Below are 17831 nucleotides of genomic sequence, written 5' to 3'. Positions count from 1 at the left end.
GTACCTGCTGTACATTATCCTGATAAGAACAGATGCCTCACTGTATTTTTAGCCAGGCTGACCCCAGATCACACAATAAACACCTCTCGGTCAGAAATCAGCAGCAGCACAAGGTACAGGTGCTCTGTAGGGATACAGAGCCCAGGGTGGGGAGGAAGAGGAGCAGAGCCTGTTTGCTCTGCAGCTCTGTGGAACAGCACATTCCCAACCAGCCCTTCCCAGTGCAAACCTCGTGGGACAGCCAGCCCCTGATTTTGGGTTGGCTTTTCTTTCATAGCTAAACAAGAACCGCTATGAAAATAACAAAAGAGATGCTACATCCTGATAATAGCTCCCTTTCATTTTCCCTTTTGTTCAAGGAGGAAGAGCCCATGGCTCTCTCCAAGGTGACCACAGCTGCCTTCCTATTAGAGAAGAGTGGCAGAAATAAATACCCAGCCTAAATGGAAGCAGCCTGTAACCATCTGTAACTTTAACACATCATTTCGAGGTGCCAGCTTCAGTTTGCACTACACAGAGGCAAGAGACAAGCTGAAGTTACTCCATGACAAACTTCCCACATTGCCCAATAGCCAGTGACAGGGAAATTAATCAGGATAACAACTACCAATCAAAAAAAAATCCCCAAAATTATTTAAAACCTATGGGCTCTGAAAATAATAGTGAGAACACTGCAGGACACTACTGGCTTCTGAAATATACAGAATTTATCTATTGCCAAAATGCTCTCAGTCCTCCTTGAAACACAGGACAGACAAGTGGTGCCTGTGTGAAAAAAGCTCCATCTAAATGAAAAGTATCCCTATTAATTGGAATAAAGACCTTTTAAACACCTGCATTTAGCACTGACTTCTTCCCTTCAACAAAAAAAAAACCACTGCCTTTCACCCTAACTGGCAACTCCTTCCAGAAAAATTTCCATCAGTAGCACACTGGAATTCACAGCACTGCCATTAACTCTGACATCACTCCTACCAAGAAAACATTGATTAAGACATTTTTTTGAGCAAGATTATTGCATACAGTGGGACAAGTGGGTGTTTTCCTCCTGTTCCATGAGACTTCAAGTCTCCTTTGCAACATTCCAGTCTGGTGCTGTCTGAACACCCACCACCAAGGACAGGAGAAATGCAGAAACTGCCCATGCAAACCAGCAATCAAAGCCAGGCAAATAACAAACAGCACATTCAAGAGCTCAAAGCCAGCTGGAAAAGAATGGAAGGGATGGAATTGCTGAGTCTCTTCCATATAGGACCAGCAACACCCTAAAACTGCCCTAAGGCTCCCCAGCATCAAGTCCTTTGGTTGGCAGATGCAGCACTGCTTGTGGATGATTTAAAGCATCACACAGCACATTTAAAAAAAAAATAAAATCTTTTGATATATTTTTAAGTCATAATTTGCTTATATAAGCACAGTAAAAAGACAGGTCCTGCTGTGAGGAGCTGAAGGCAAGGCAGGGGTGTCACCCACAGGGAAAGGTCTCACCTGTATCCAGGAGATAGAAAAGGGACATAAAAGGTGAATTCTATAAGTTGCAGAGAAAAACTGGCAGAGCCAAGGGAAAGTCTGCCAAGAGATCTCCAGTCCTTTCTACACAAACTATTCCTTCACAGTTTAGAAATTGATTACATCTGCTGTCCTAGTCCTCCAAAACTGTTTCAATTTTAGGTTTTCTTTCCATTACTACACAAATTCAGTCAAAAAATGGGTTTACTCTGAAGATCCAGTTTTTCAAGATTAGGAATTACAGAAACTTGGGAACCAATAGTTCCCAAAAGCCTCACTTTGCCCTCTGATAACTCAAACCTGCAGGTCCTTCTGCATACAAACTTGACTTTCTCTCAAAGGACAGAGATCTTCCTCCAGCAGCTGGAACTGGAAAAGATGGGATGTATGAGAACAGAAAGCCAAATGCCATCTCTTACTAAATGAGCAACTGAAAAAACCCACATGGCAGTCATTTCATCTCTCAAGTTTCTTCCAAGGAGGACAATCCTTCACACCCTACAGAGAGTGTGGTGATGGCAGCACTTTTTGGGAACATGGCAGGAAGCCCCAATGATTTCCTCATTTTCTGTCTCTAAGGAGGAAACCAGACCAGCTACTCTGTCTACTAATCACAGGATACTGTGTACTAGCACCCAAAACTCCAGCTCCAGATGGTTTTTTTAACAGTGATTTAAATCCAGGACAAGGTTGGTGCCTCCCTTTGCACACTTTTTCATACCCATGTTAATTCTTCTTGGCTACCTAGTCTCACCTGCAATATAATAGATGGCAATGACTCAAAGAGTGGATTAGCCTACAGTGAATAAATAAATACAACCCCATTTTCCTCAGATTTTCAGATAAATCAGATAGATAAAAATCAGATAGATTTTTCCTGACAGTGAGAGGAAAACTGAAGGTTCTTCCCTCTACCTCACCTTCTAAAAAGAAACCAAGTGCTGTCTGGTTCTAAAAGGAATTTAAGTGCATCCAAATAGTCCCTTAGCTTAGGCAGAGGAAACAATTTGACTTTTACACTCCTTGAAAATGCTGTTTAAGATCTCTTATTGGGAAAAAGGTTACACTCAAACAACCACTCTTCAACGAGTTTTTCCATGTCTAAAGCAAAGCAGAGTTAATATTGATTCATTTCAATTTCAGCCAAAATCTTCAGTGTGGAAAATCTTCCTTCCTATGACAACTCTCAAGAGCAAAAGGACAAACAAGACATGAGCTCATGGATATGGGGGAAAAAGAAAGTAAAGAGGAAGAAGTAAAGATTTTAGAGCTAGGTTGTACAAGGGTTCTGTTATTAGCACAAAATACTATTCTTTAAACAGCTCCATGTAATACTGCAAATAAAGGATGCAAGGCTGGGAAAAATCCACACAACAGCTTTCATCTGGAGAGGGTTTTGATGGTTTTTACACCTCCCAAAAACTCTCAAGTCCTTCTACTGCTTTGGAGGCAACACCTTTCATCAAAGGGAAATGTCTGGGAGTTACTTTGTAGGGTAAAACCCTAGCCTTTCCAAGCAGCTGGCTCTGGATGGTTGTACCCAGGAGTTCTGCTGATCCTCAGTATCACAAGTCCAGCCAGCACAAAAATCAAGGCTTCTTGGCACTTTTACTCTTTAAAACAACTTTAAGAAAATGAATCTTAAGATGCTTCACAGAAAATACAGGCTCAGTTATCCCTCTGAACCCACCCAACTTAAATCTGAATTATTCTCAGGCCAACTATCAGCTGGAGCCTCTTGATTTTCAGTTTATACACAAAGCAGAAGTTTTGAGGCTCTGTTTCCACTGGAATTTTTCTTAATAGAATTCTGGATATTGAAGCCAAGTTCACATTAGAGAGCCTGAGTTTTAAATTCCTTGAAACAATTACACAGTTAATTTAATCAAGCCAATGTTTAAAGGAAATTAAACGTAAATATTTTGATCTTTACAATAAAACTGTTAAAAGGGAAAAATAAGAACTGTGATCAAACAAAATCTATGGAGAAGAACAATACAAGGAAATTAATTCAACTGTGATTTTGAAGATTGCTGGTTAGTTAAAGATAATGAGGAGCTTTACTTCTCTTTTTGTATTCAAGATCTATTCTGAGATATGGAAAAGCAGGTGGGATTTGAAAGACACATCTCCAGCTTATCACTGTAACTATCAACATCCCATCCGTGAGCTTGAGATCCAACCCAAAATCCTCTGAAGATCCTCTCTGACAAACTGGGTGGGGTTTTTTGCTGCAACTTTATATTATGCAGCCATTATTAATGGTTTCTATTTCTTCATTCTGAAGATACTCAGCTTCTATTTGATGTTTACTGATTACAACTTCACTGGCTGCTTCTGATTCCCAGATTTAGTGAGTGGTGGGAGGGCAGGGCAGGTACCTGTGGCTGAGGAGCTCTGGATGAGCCAGCTCTGGATGAAGCAGCTCTGCATCATTTCTTGCCAAGCAAAAAGCAATTTGTTCCCACCCTCCTAAAAATCAACCTGGTCAGAGGGAGAACCTCTGGAGTATCCCAGATTCCAAGAAGTGAATTATCAGTGCTAATAAACAAAAGGCTTCCATTCCATAAATAAACAGCAGGAGATATTGAGGCTGCATTTGTTTACCAGGATTTGTCTTCTCAAGCTGGTACCATCTGTAAAATGCCCTTTTCTTCTGTTCACTCAGGTCCGACCCCTGCTGCAACAGCCAATGGGAGATCCGGCTCTGACTGATACCTGTGAAAAACCAGAACAGAAGAAAGAAAGAGAAAAGTTCTTCTTTACCAAACATTTAAAAGTGGTTTATCTACTGATAAAAGGTGGTGTCTTACAAAGCCCAGGAACTTGTGATGCTTCAATCCCAGAGAAAGCAGAGTTGAAGCTCCCCTGCTCAGTCCCAAACTGCCCAAATTTCTCCCTGGAGCTATGTTCAACCTCACTCAAGGAACACCCTGGAATCTGCATGATCAGCCCAAAAGCAAAGAGGGTAAAAACTGATAAGCCAAAGCTATCACAGACTCAAACTGTCCACACCTTCCCTGATTCCTAAACTACATCTGTGAAATGGGAACAAGCCCCTTCCCCACTATTATATAAAAAATGATTGTTAGGAAATTCTTATCATCCGATGCTTGAATAAGAAAGGAGCTAAACAAAGGAAACAGTTTATGTGACATAGATCACATCAGCACAGAAATGGAGCAAACCAACTGTCAGCAGCTGTAACAACAGCCAGAAAAGAAGCCAGAAAGAGCAGCTGTCTGTCAGCAAAGCAGGAGCCAAGCTCGAGGTACCCAGGCATGATTAGGGACAAAACACTGCAGTTTTTAAAGCAAGAGTTCTAAGAAAACAGTAAGAAGGGGAAAAAATTCCTAGAAGTTAATAGTTATTTCCAAAGCGTGACAGGGAATGAAGGATCAATGCAGGAAGGGCAAGAAGTGATCAGCAGAGGAACTAAATACAGCAAGAGGTTTAGAAGTGCATGAAGAGGTCAGCAATAGGCTCATGTGAAAATGTCAAAAATGCAGTTTGCTGAGTAACTGAAGCACTACTTCAGAACACCCTGTGCCTTCCACAAGGCCCTTCAGAACAGGTTAACAACATCCAAACTCTCCTGAGAAGTGAAGTTTTAGGAGGTGCTCCAAGTACCAATATACTGCCAACACCACCTGTGCCACCACCTGCTTGGTGAAATCACCCGGGCAGGTAGAGGCTGGTTTGCACAGAGAACCCAAACTACCTCCCCCCTCTAGAGATGCATCAAGGTTTTATAAGCTCTCATAATCATATTTAACTCCTGAAAAACAGCCCCCTGTAGTTTCACCACTTCTAATGTGGGGGTTTATTATGGGGGTTTTTGTGTGTTGAAGGTAGTTAACTTCAAAATGTCTCAACTTGACTCTCAGGTATCATATTCAGGTGGGTTTACACCGACCAGATTTTTTAAAATCACTGGGTTTGTACTCTTAATTGTTTTTCCACAAGTAGAATTGTAGAGGCTATGAATTTTAAATTGTCCTGGGGGAAAGATGGGTGTGTTTTGTTTCAGATACAGCAGCTCACTGCTGTTCAGCAGAGCTGTGCCCACAAAACAGACCCTGATTTTCCCAGAACCTTGCCCTCAACCGACAGAGTTCAGGAACAGCTGGGACAGCCAAGAGCTGCCTACCCCCAGGGCCCACACTGGGATCTAAAACTGAGTTTATACTACTGGGGAAGTTGAATTAATCAACCAAACACAACCCTCAGACCCTGCCAAGTTTACATCAAGTAACTGTGGAAGCACACAAGTTAATACCAAAAGAAGGCAGTGTAAGTTGATAACACTCTCTGGCCCAAAATGAGGCTCCAGCCTTGTTGAAACCCTGCCATCTGCATGCCTCATCATCAGTGGAAAGTCCAAGTTTTGAAAATTTGCAGCTCTTGACCTATTATGATTGATAAAAGCCATTTCTTGTCCTGGCCTGTGGGACACAAAGGTTTGTGTCTCACTGCTCTTGGCTGCCCTGTTCCCATTAATTAATCACTGGGTAACAGCTCCAGTCATTTACTTGTTTACTACGGTCCACTTACACTTATTGTAGTGAATTAGCATGTGTTGAGTGTTTGGATAACAACCTAAGATACAAACACAAAGCACTGGCAGATAAAAATTATAAATAGAGATTACAAGTCTGCCCCGAGTGGAAAATCCAAATTCTGCTCAAGAGGCTGCCTGACACTGTCACACGTGGCACAGATGTCACCGCTCCAAACAATGTGCTCGAGGGCAAGGCACAGCAGCAGGAGCCAAAAAACTCAAGTTGGGTCTTGCCATGTCCACTTTCATGGCATCACAGAAAAATCTGAGTTGGAAAAACCTTTAAAGGTCAGCTAGTCCAACACCCCCTGCAATGAGCTGGGACACCTTCAACTGGATCACACTGTTCCCTGTCCAACCCGACCTTGAATCTTTCCAGGCATGGGGAAGACACCAACTTCCTGACCAACCTGTGCCACCTTCATCATAAAAAGCTTTTTTCCACAAATTATGCACTGTGCCAGTGTCCTGAACTGCATCAAAGTTCTCCCAAACAGAGCTGGATCTGTGCTGGGATCCTTTTGTGGTTGTCATCTAGCCACAGTAGCTGAGCCTCTGACTTACTGCGAGTCCTCACAGCTCATAAAGCTGCTGCTGCAGAATGTTTTTAAGGCATAAAATTTATCTGCACCTCAGCAAGGTTTAGAGGCCTCAAAACAGTATCCCAACAGCTTGACCAACCCAAGGTCACATGCAAAGTCTTCCAGAAGAACTCATCCAGGATGTCTCAGATCCCAGTGCTGTGGGATCCAAACCCATCGTTAACTCCTTTCAGTGTAAAAAACAAACCCCACAAATTGTCATGCCCGAGTTTCCTGCATCTCAAATGGGTTTCACACAGAAAACAGTGGTTTCTGGACCACCAGGACCCTCCTGTCTTGTTGTCTCTAATCACACTCTGCTTTAGGGAATTGCAGTGGCAGGAAAAAAGAAATCATCCTTCTGCCAGAAGCAATTAATGAAATAACTTCTCTGGAGTAGTGAAAATCCAGCTGTGCTGAGGAAATTCACTCTCCAAGTGAAGCAGGGACATCAAGGAGGGGTGTGCTGCTCCAGGCTCAGCATCAGCAGGGCCAGGAACACACCTGGTTATGAACAACACCAGTTTTTTCATGGAAAATACTGAAGGAAAGTGGTATCCACAAAGGATTATTGCAGTTCAGATGCTTGTGTCACACTCACTCTTTCCCACAGCAGGTCACACTTCCCAGTGATAAAAAAAATGTGCTCACTCCCCTGGCCAGGCCTGCTGTGTCCTACACAACTGATTTAGGGAGAGCTTCCCCTCCAAACACATAAAATAAATGTCAAAATACATCATCAAGAGAAGGCCACTGCTATGTGCAGCTCAAACCTGCTCATAACCCTCAACTCTGTTATTCATCAAGTCTTTGGGATCTGGTTTTCACCTTCACAGATAGATTTGTTCATCAGCTCTGCTTTGCATTTCTTTAATGTTTCTTTCAGGAGAGGTTTTCAGAAGCACCTGGAATACATCAGACCTGGAGAAGAAAGTAACTGCCTGTGTTTTAATTCTTCACTTTGTAAGCAAAGTCCCAGATTCAGAGAACAAGTGCTTGCAAAGGACATCTATCAATTTAGGAGATTAGCAAAGCTTGTTTACAGAAAACCTGCGAAGATCAAAATCATAGAAAAACATATCTCTGTGTTGTCATGAGTATTAAAAAAAAAAAACAACCCAGGAAGGAAAATGTTTCTCAAAATGCAGTTTTATGCATTTTGAGATGATCAGTAATTCAGGAATTTTCTGAATTCTCTTCACAATGGAACTAGTAAAGTTTCCCTGTGTATTGGCATTTGTTCAGCATCCCTGTGTGTGGGTTCCAAACCTGGGGGGATTTTATTTGTTCCAGCAGTGCTCCAAAGCTGCCTTCCACTGCACGTGTGTTTTAGCATAATCTAAAGCCAAGTCCTGCAGATCTCCTATCAATTAAGGCAGAGGCAGGAGGACAGGGCTGGGTTGTACAAGCAGAGTAATTGGGAAGGGTACCAGAACTGCACCCTGGAAAGCTCTATGTGTATTTAAAAACAACCCAATAAATGATTTCTGCATTTTACTGTTGATGGGTTTGGTTGGTGTTTTTTTAAATGGTTGTTTGGGTTTTATGTTTTTAAGAACTGAGAAAACTGAATTGAAATTTCTGCTTTGTAACCTCAGGAAAAGAAGGGTGGTTTTTTAATTCCCTCACTCCCTATGTGTAAAAAACAGGAAAGGTAATATTTCCAAACCTTGCAGAGGCATCATCCATCAAACCACTTTAGCCCATCTGCAGAGGGCTCATCCCTGCACTTTACTCCCTCTCTCCTTTACTGTAGGACAGAAAGACATCAGTTCCTGAAAACACTTCCCCACCCTCCATCTAACTTGGGAAGCTCAGCCAGCACCTCTGAGAGAAGTTTACTTGTCTCTCTTCATCCTTTGCCTTCTGACCATAACCAGGTGCCCAATTCTTGTGGCAATTTAAGAAAACTGCAACACACAACTTCAAATTGTATTTGATCAAAATTTGGCAGCTCACCTGCCCCACGTGGGGCTGAACCCTGAGCAGGCTGCAGTGATGTTAAAAGGAGCTCCAAACACCAGGATAGGAAATTCCGCAGGAACTATTATTAGCTCCTGTTTATACTGTCATTTTTTCTTATCAGTAGGAGATTATTTATACAGAGCCCAACCCAAGTGCTCCTTGTTTATCTTATTACAGACACCATTAAAAAAGTTTCTATAAAAAGCAGCTCCTGTTTTTAGGACCAGCACTAGGAAGTGTTATGCTAAGTTTTTGCTTCTTATCAATCACCCTTTTATTTTCAAGTCACTTTTTAATACCCTGTTACTATTTTCCAACCTGCCCTGTCCTCTCCATACACCAGGCAGCCCTGTAGAATGTCTTCCAGGTTTAATTTTTCCTGTCAGATTCATTATCTAAATGACTTTTAAAGTTCCTGGTAATTTTATAAGGATTAGGAGAGCCTCAACATTTTTCTACTGCAACAGCTGACTTTAACCTTCAGCTCTGTTTTCCTCTCTCCTGCATCCTCCCTCTCCATCACTTGCCTTGTGCTACAGCAGGAAAAACAAGAAGAAAAACTGTTTACTGATGCAGAGCTGCTCTGCAGGACTAAGGATTCTCTGAGTGCTTTGCAATGTTCGAATTAAGATAGGAAAAAGAAGAAATGTGTTTCTGAATGAAAGTAGTTTTGAAGAATTAGAAAAATAAGGTAAAAAGGAGGTTTCGAGGGGTCACAGTTGCAGTAGAGGTTTCTGCACCAAGGACAGAACACAGCAAGTTACAGAACGGGGATAAATAAGGTCATAAGGACCAGGGAAACGGAGAATTGGTAGAGGTTGAAAGGAAAAGTTCCCAGCAGAGGTAGCCAAGCCAAGCCAAGCCAAGCCAGTCTCCAGGACAGAACCAGCCATAAATTTTTCATTTCTTGCCTCTTCCCAAAGCAGAAGGGATGAATACTAAAAGCTAATATTTCTAACTTTCCTCTTGTACAAGTAACTTTTTACAGAAAATCTTTATCAGTAAGACTAAGGCTGTAAATCCTGAGGTGATGCCATTTGGGATCAAACAGCCTGCAAAGCCTTGGGCTATGCAAACTGGTCTTATACTGAACCAGAAGTGGTTTCCAGACATTCTTTGGGAGTCTCTTCCCCAGCTGAAAGGGATGTTGGAGGCATCTGAAGAACACTCAAAGTCTTACAGCACTCATCATGCCCGAGACAGCTCTGGAAGGGAGAGCCCTGGGACGCTCTGCTCCGGATCTCTGTCCCGCGCTATTTCAGTCACACCTCACCACTCCCTGCTTTTGAGAGGAAGCTGATGTTTCCCCCTGCTAGAGCTGAGTACACTCTTTAATCTGGTCCTTCCAAACATCTCTTTGAGATTTACCATTCCTCTCAGATAAGCCATTACTATGTACTTAAGAGTGGCATGTAAGTGCTACACATCTGCTTACACAAGGTTTATTTAAAATGGATCAGCTCCCTCCAAGCACAGGGAGGATGACTGAGATGCAAGGAGGTATTGGTTTCCCATGGATTTGTCTTGGAAACAACATAATAACACAGTGTTTTCAGCTCAGCCCTCATTCTGTCCCACTGGTACCCTGCAGTATTTCTCTGGTCCCTCTGTGAGCACACTGTGGATCCCCCTTGTGTTACGCAGGAGGGCTGAGTGGGAAGGGTGTGAAATTCAGTCAGCCAAGTCTGAAGTGGATGGTTGGTGTCATTTACTCTCAGGAGGAAACAATGAGAGCTCCCAAAGGATAAATGCCAATTTAATGTCCATTGAAATCCAAGAGAACAGGATGGAAGGAAGGAAAGGATCAGGTGTGAAGAGAGTGGTCTTGTCTTTCCTACAGCTTCTTGCAAGGTATCAAACACACACCAAGACACTCAGTTAATTATAATTAGATCCATTCCTTTCACTGATACAGACTTGGATCTGGTGTGGTGATTCTGATTCAATGACCCCACATGTGGCAATCCCATTGACCAAAAAAAGTGTCTCCTTTTGGAAAGACTCTTTTTGTACTGTTTTTCTCTCTGCAGTACTTCTCTTGCAGGGGAAGCCAGCCTGACTTGCTGGGTGCTACACAAAGGTTAATTCAGAGATGGGTTCTTCCAGGACTATATTCAGGCAAGGAATGAACAAAAGCAGGAGACTGGCCCACTAACTACCAAAATTGTAGAGTTCAGGTACAATTTAAGCAACTCAACTTACATACAACTTTTTGCAGTATTAGTGCTAACATCTGATAAGGCCAACATCCCTTACATTTACACAAATAGTTAATCTCATGATTTTCCAGATGAAACTGACACCAGAGAAGGAAAAGTCATTTTACCCAGGATCACAGAAGAGTTGAAGACACACAAGGAATTCCTGGCTCTGTGGTTCAAGCACCAGTTTGTGTTTGCCCACCTCAGCTGCTGCCACGTCTGCAAACCCACAGCTCCCAGACAAGTGGGTTCCTATGACATTTCAAATCCTGGAAATATCATAAAAGAACAACTTCCCTCCTACTGATTTTGAATTCCCAGACATCAGGGAACCTTAAAAATCATCTGTTTCAAGATCTTCATCCAAGCTTGGGTTAAAAAGTTAACAAATGGGATTGAGCTGTCTGAATGTTATCATCAAGTCTTCATCCTAAAAGAAGGGCTGGAGTGAATCCAGGGAACGGAGCTGGGGAAGGGGCTGGAGCACCAGGAGCAGCTGAGGGAGCTGGGAAAGGGGCTCAGCCTGGAGAAAAGGAGGCTCAGGGGGGCCCTTCTGGCTCTGCACCTGTCCTCTGGTCCCCTGACAGGAAACAGGGACAGGATGAGAGGGAACAGCCTCAAACTGTGCCAGGTTAGGTTCAGGTTGGATACTGAGAACAATTCCTGCCTGGAATGGGCTGTCCAGCCCTGGCACCAGAGCAGGGGTGGAGGAGTCCCAATCCCTGGAGGGATTTAAAAGCCATGTGGATGTGGCACTTGGGGACACGGATCAGTGGTGGCCTTGGCAGAGCTGGGGGAGTGATCAGACTCAATGGTTTTAGAGTGCTTTTCCAACCAAAATTATTCTGAGGCTGTTCCAGGCAAGAGAAATAGTAATACCCCACCCCATGGAGGAGCAACAGGACTTTGTCACCCTCTCTGTAAAGCTCTGTCACCCCCTCTGTAAAGGGAAGAAGAACAGGGAAGAAGTGGCCCCACTGCACCTGTCTGGATGTGAGAGAGAAGGCTCAGGGCACAGGGCACCCAGAACTGCTGCTCCTTCCAGGTAAAACCTGAGCTGGTCTGGTCATCCCTTAACTTCCCTTCAGATTTTCATTAATTCTGACTCAAAGGATGGATAAAACTTCCAACTCTCCTCCTGCAACTCCTTGCTGCAGAGGTACCAGATATAGCTGTGTCCCCTGACTATTCATATGCTTTTTAATATATAAATACACGTTATCTCTCTCTCTCTCCATACCCAGAGATGTAGATACACATCTATTTGCCATACTCAACAACAATTTAAGAATTAAGGAAAACCATTTTCATTTTAAGATAAGAACTTCAGGCTTTATTATAATGCTGTAAAATAAAATCTGCCAGCACAAGCCACAGGAAAAAAAAAAAAAAAAAAAAGAAAAAAAAAAAAGTGATTCACTGGGGAAGTTCCATGATGTGCAGGACAATGGGTCTTAAATCAAAGGCATACATTATCATGACTAAGCTGACAGATCTGCACTGCAATGCAGAAAGCCAAGTGATATTCCAACATCTGCACCGTGCTCAGACAGGCAGCTCAGCCACAGAGATTCCCAAAATGAGGAAAGGACTCCCCGAGCTCTTACCTGTTACCTGTGCAACAACTGCTTGGGAAATTCTCCGGTTGGCGAGGAAGGCTTTGATTTCCTCCTTTATCACACTGCTGTCCCTCCTACCAAAACAAAACAACAGGACACACAAAAAGAGGGACGGACCAAAACGCATCTGCAAGATGCAAAATGCCTTTATTTCCTTTATTTACGGGACTAGGAGTGGGGAAGGCTGGAATTAAAGCAGCCCAAGTGGCTCAGTGCTGGACACTTCTTTTAACAAGTGTCACGTTTGATCAAAGTACCATAGCAGGAGAATGGATGACTCATGTCCCATATAATTCATATTAGGTGCAGCACTGCCATATGGAATGTACAAAGTTTCATTACACAGGGATGAATAAATCTCTCATACCAGCATAAAAACCTCACTCATAAAAATGAGGCAGAAAAATAAAAAATAAAGGATAGCAGGAGCTGCATGGTTAGTTACCCAAATGAATATGCATACACCAACCTCTTCCAGCATCCCAAGGAAAAGATCCAAAATTTTGCAGCCTCTGTCCTTAAGTCCCCTACTTAGTCTAGAGCTTGCAGTGAATGAACTGAGGTCTTTGTATGATTTTTACAAGGTCTGCACAGGTAGCTCAGAAGGGGCAAAAACTGTGCTAAAAAGCAAATAAATTGGAGGTTGCACATGTACTGTGATACATGGCAAATTTCAATTGCAATAAACATATCCTTTGCCCCTCCTCTTCCTCTCTCCCTTCCTGAGAAGGGCAGGCAATTAAAACCAGCCTTTATTAGGCTTTCTGAGACATCTCCCTTCCTCTTCTCCCCTCCTGCCCTAGCAGCGTTGAAGACAGACTCAAGCTTGCAAATGTAAATGCAAAATGAATGCTGTGCTGTGGGTCCATTTTTATTTCTGTACCAACACTCATCTTCCATATGCCTGCAAAAACAAGTAATTTCAATTTAAATAAGCACTAAAAGCATTACCTGAGACTCACTGCACAGGAACCCAAACCTCAACTATGGTAACTTGGCACTCTGCTGTACTCACTCCCTTCCTGCACAATTCCATCATCCTGCAGCTGACAGCAAATGAGGTTGATCGGCTTTTTTCTTACTGGTCATCTCTAATCCTCTCCCCAGAAAGCCACATCTTTCCCTGAAATCTCCAAATTACTTCCAACATATTTCCATTCTGGAGCTTATGGACCCCAGTTCTCCAGTTCTCTACAGGAATGGTGAAGTTATGAGGGGAAAAAAGAATAAATTCCAACATGATCGAAGTTGTTTTGAGACATTTGGCCTTTCCTCTTATTTCTTTCTGCTCTCAAAGCCCACTGACTCTGACTTTCATCCTCAGGAGCATAATCCCCTCCTTTCATCTTTGCCATAATCCTGAAAAGGAAGCTGCTAAAAGTAAAGGAAGGTCAGACCTGAAAAAAACCCACGCAAATGGCTTTCAGAGAAAACTTCTGCTTCTTCTTTACTATTTGTATTTTCCTGCACCACTCTGCAAATCCCTGCCACAAACTATAAACAACATGCACCCTCTCCAGATCCCACTTGGAAAGCACTGACCAATCCAAGTTGGATTCCTTACTCTCCCTCTTTATTCAAGGAATCACAAAGGGTGTGAAACAGTGGAGGAGGAGTCATGTGAACTGGCATTTGATCAGAATCCTGAATAAAAGTAGGGTGGAAAACAAGTGCTCTAACATCAATCCCAATTGTTGGTACAGCAGCAGAAAAATTATTTCAACAGTCAAGACTGGGGGACACCCACACAGGGCCAGGAGCTGCCTCCACAAGGGAGGTGAGAGGTTCTGGGATGGTGACCCTTGGAGCACTGGCAGGAGCAACTGTCTGAAGCAGCTCCTGCTCTCCTGATCATCATCATCATCAAACCCTCACGGAACAGTGAGGGTTGGAAGAGACATTTCAGGTTATTTAGTCCAAACCTACAGCAATAAGCAGGGGTATCTTCAACAGGATCAGGCTGCTCAGAGCCCTGTCCCACCTGACCTTGAATGTTTCCTGGCATGGGGCATCCACCACCTCTCCAGATAACCTGTGCCAACATTTTACCACCCTATAATCCCTATTTGAGCATTCTTCCAACGTGCCCATTCCTGCCGAGGCTCTTCTCACCCCCAAACTTTTTACAGAGACCTTCACTCACCTCATCAGCTCCTCCACTTTGTCGTCGATGTCCAAGTCCTCCTCGGAAGCCTCGAAGCTGTAGGACCTCTGGGCCAGGCTGTTGGCCAGGGGGTAGCGGGTGGGTGACATCTTCCCGTTGAAGGCAGACAACCTCTCGTTACTCTCCCTCCCGTTCTGATTCGTAGTGCAAGGCTGTGGGGAGGTGTCGTAACTGTTGCTCGGGGACGGGGACATCCCGGAGTGCTGGGTCTGCGTGGAAGCCGTGGCCGTCGAGGAAGACGCCGGGACGTTGTTGGTGCTGTTGCTGTAGGAGCCGCCTCCGTAGCCAGACCTTCTCCCGAATTTGTCGCTATGCTCTTGGTCAAGACGGTCCAAGGTTTCCAGGGCGTGCAGGATCTCATGCCTGGTCATTCCCGTGCGTCTCAGGCGCTGCAGGAGGTCGATCTGCTCTATGGTGAATCTTGGCTCGTCTGTGTAGTGAGACATGGTTTCCAGCAGGCTGGAAATGAGGTAAAATACAAAATACTTCAGTTCAAAGCTCCTAAAAGTGGCACATGGAAAGTACTTTATAAACTTTGGTGCAAAACATACACACACACACACACAACAGCTCCAAAATCCACCTCCAAACAACCTCAGCTTGACACCTGCCATGAATGCCAGTCTCACTACACAGTAAAAGGATTTTGGACCTCTCCTGACATTCCCCACACCTGCACCAACCCTGCAGTTTGTGCCTTTTTGCTTCTGATAAACCAATGCTACAGAGACTATGGCTGCTCAGTAATTAAGGCTGCAACTTGATTCCAGCCACAATTTTGCCCAGTGTTAAGTACCCATCAGACAGGAATCTCAGATTTCTGTGGTGGCCACAGATCTGAGTTTTCCTGGACAAGTTTTAACCGGTTATGACAAGAGATTTATGAATCTCAACTCTTTCAAATCTTAACTACAAAGAGTTTGAGTTGCCCTAACTTTTGTTGCTACCTTGGAAAAAAAAGCACAGATAAAAACACACCCAGCGGAAATTCTAGTGGCCTGTAGGACCCAAGTTGATTTGACTGAAGTTTGATTTCTGAAGTTAGGAACTTTTGAACCTGGAATGTTGTCAAAGATTGCCTGCCCTGACAAGAAAAGTGCAGCACATCCAATTACTCCTGAGCTTTCATTTAAAGAAATAAGTCTTCAGCTTTTTCCCCTCCAAAGACTGGCTTCTCAGATAACTCAACCATCCTGGTGGCTCAACAAAATAATTTTTAACTCCTAAAATTCCCAAGGTGCTGTAACAATGAACATTATTTGCTGCAAAGCCCAAAAAAAATTACAGTATGCTCTCTTAATCGCTCTTCTTTCCTAAGTCTCCTGGCTACAGATCCAAATGTCACACAAACAAGATCTCCTCCTTCAGAACTCTAGATCTTGAGAAGGGATGGCAGATGGAGGGCAGGCAGAACTTGGCAAGCAGAATATGGCATTTTCCATCCTTCTCGTGAGTCAAGGGTTTATTACCATTCCTGCAGGAGAGCAGGGTGAAGAGATCACTCAGACTCCAGGAGATGTGACAGAGCTGATGTACAATCCCTGCAAGCCAGAGCAAATCACAGCCTAGGGAAAGTCAAGGAAGAATTCCAAGGACCCTGTGAAAGCCAGGAGAGGGACGACGGCTGTCAGGCTGAGACCTTCCAGGGACAGGGCTGCCTATTCCTCCCCACAAATTTTGAGGATGACTCCTCATGTCCATTTCTGCCCTGGCACAGAAAAGCTCCCAACAGGAGTCATGGAATGACATAGTTGGGGCTGAAGAATAACACTGAGAACTGGCTTGTTGAAGTAGAGCTGAAGTAGAGCTGTAAAGCCAAAGCCAGGATGCACAAATCCACAAAAATGGCACCTGCAGCCTGGGAGATACAGAAATGAGAAGAAAATCCCATCTTTGCCCTCATCCAGCCCTTCCATTGTTTCATGGGAGATGGAAGCAGGAGGACAATGCAAGGGGATGACTCCCATCCAAGAAAATGCCTCTGTGAGAAGACAGACGTTCTACATCCACATCAGCGCTTCAGCCCAACGGGAATGTGCTGTTCTCCAGAAAACTGATTACTGGAAACATCCAGGCCATTTTAAATTTTTCAAGACAAGCACCCAGACTGTTGAACCACAGGAGGGCACGGCAGGCAATGCAGCAGTCGACCTGCGACTGACTGGAATTGTAACAACCACGATTTGGAAGTGGCATCCCAGCCTGAGACCTTCGGAGCTCGACAGCGAGCATTTGGAAACGGACTGTTCTAGGTTTGGCCTCTGGGAGAGGCAGGGCTGCTCCATCCTCTTCTCCCAGCTTTGGGAGAAATGTCACACGGATTGACTGACTCACGACAGACCGCTCCGAGCAGCACAGTTTTCAAACAGAAAATCTCTTTAAACTTCTGGCCTTGAGGTGGTTTTCACTGGATATTCCAGCTCATCCTTCCTCAGGGAAACACCTGGTTTGGACATTTCTTACCTGTATTTCTAATGCCAACACTTCCTGCATCATTTATCTGTCAATAGCAAGTTTTATGTGCTCAAGTTCTTTGTTTGAATTGGAGAATTTAATGAGTCAGAGCCTCCAACCAGAATTACCTCCACTCAAAATTCCTACTTTACAGACTCTTCAACATTTAATACTAAAACATACTTTAAATTATTTAATCATCCATTTATCATAGACACAGAAACCCAGAATTTTTGTCCTTGTAGCCCCGTGAACTAAGAAACTCTCATCTGACAAAAGCAAGACTTTCCAGATGGCTTCAAGAATGTCAAACACAGAATCATGGAATTACAGAATGGTTTGGATTGAAAAAAGGCTGCAAAATCATTTATTTCCACCCCCTGCTGTGGGCACAGACACCTTCCACTATCCCAGGTTGCTCCAAGCCCTGTCCAACCTGGCCTTGGACACTTCCAGGGATGGAGCAGCCACAGCTTCTCTGGGCACCCTGTGCCAGGGTCTCCTCACCTCCTGCAGCAGTTGGTGGCCATGGGCAGCAATTCTCTCTAAAATTTGGGTGTCATTCCTAATTTGTCTAAAGTGACAGGGCTCAGCTCCTGGATCTGGGTGCCCAAGCCAAATGAATTTCTTTTAGTGAATTACACATAATGATTTGGTGAATCCTAAGTGTCCTTTAAAATTCCAGCTAATGAAGTGCAGAGTTCTCAGATGCAGGGGCAGGGGTTGAGCTCCCGTCACTCGTGGCTGTATGAAGGAAAGAGCTCCAGCCTCAATTTG

At 43.8% G+C, this 17831-nt stretch overlaps 1 protein-coding gene across 41 annotated transcripts in view; it reads right to left on the bottom strand.

Annotated features, from left to right (window-relative positions):
- Positions 1–17831, bottom strand: part of HMBOX1 (homeobox containing 1) — a 117228-nt gene that overhangs the window by 44419 nt on the left and 54978 nt on the right. For all 41 annotated transcript variants that reach the window (XR_015282652.1, XR_015282651.1, XR_015282653.1 and 38 more), the window contains 3 exons: positions 14580–15059; positions 12425–12510; positions 4117–4227 (listed from right to left, as the gene is read on the bottom strand). Coding sequence is in view for 36 of the 41 variants with exons in the window: in XM_086875538.1 (XP_086731664.1) it covers positions 4117–4227; positions 12425–12510; positions 14580–15059 (677 nt within the window). In the remaining 5 variants the exon portion in view is untranslated. The remainder of the gene's footprint in view (positions 1–4116; positions 4228–12424; positions 12511–14579; positions 15060–17831) is intronic.

The sequence above is a fragment of the Cyanistes caeruleus genome, chromosome 2 (genome assembly GCF_971803275.1).
Source record: "Cyanistes caeruleus chromosome 2, bCyaCae1.hap1.1, whole genome shotgun sequence".
Taxonomy (NCBI): domain Eukaryota; kingdom Metazoa; phylum Chordata; class Aves; order Passeriformes; family Paridae; genus Cyanistes; species Cyanistes caeruleus.
The sequence above is the reverse complement of the archived record's forward strand: the minus strand, read 5'-3'. Positions and strand labels throughout refer to the sequence as shown.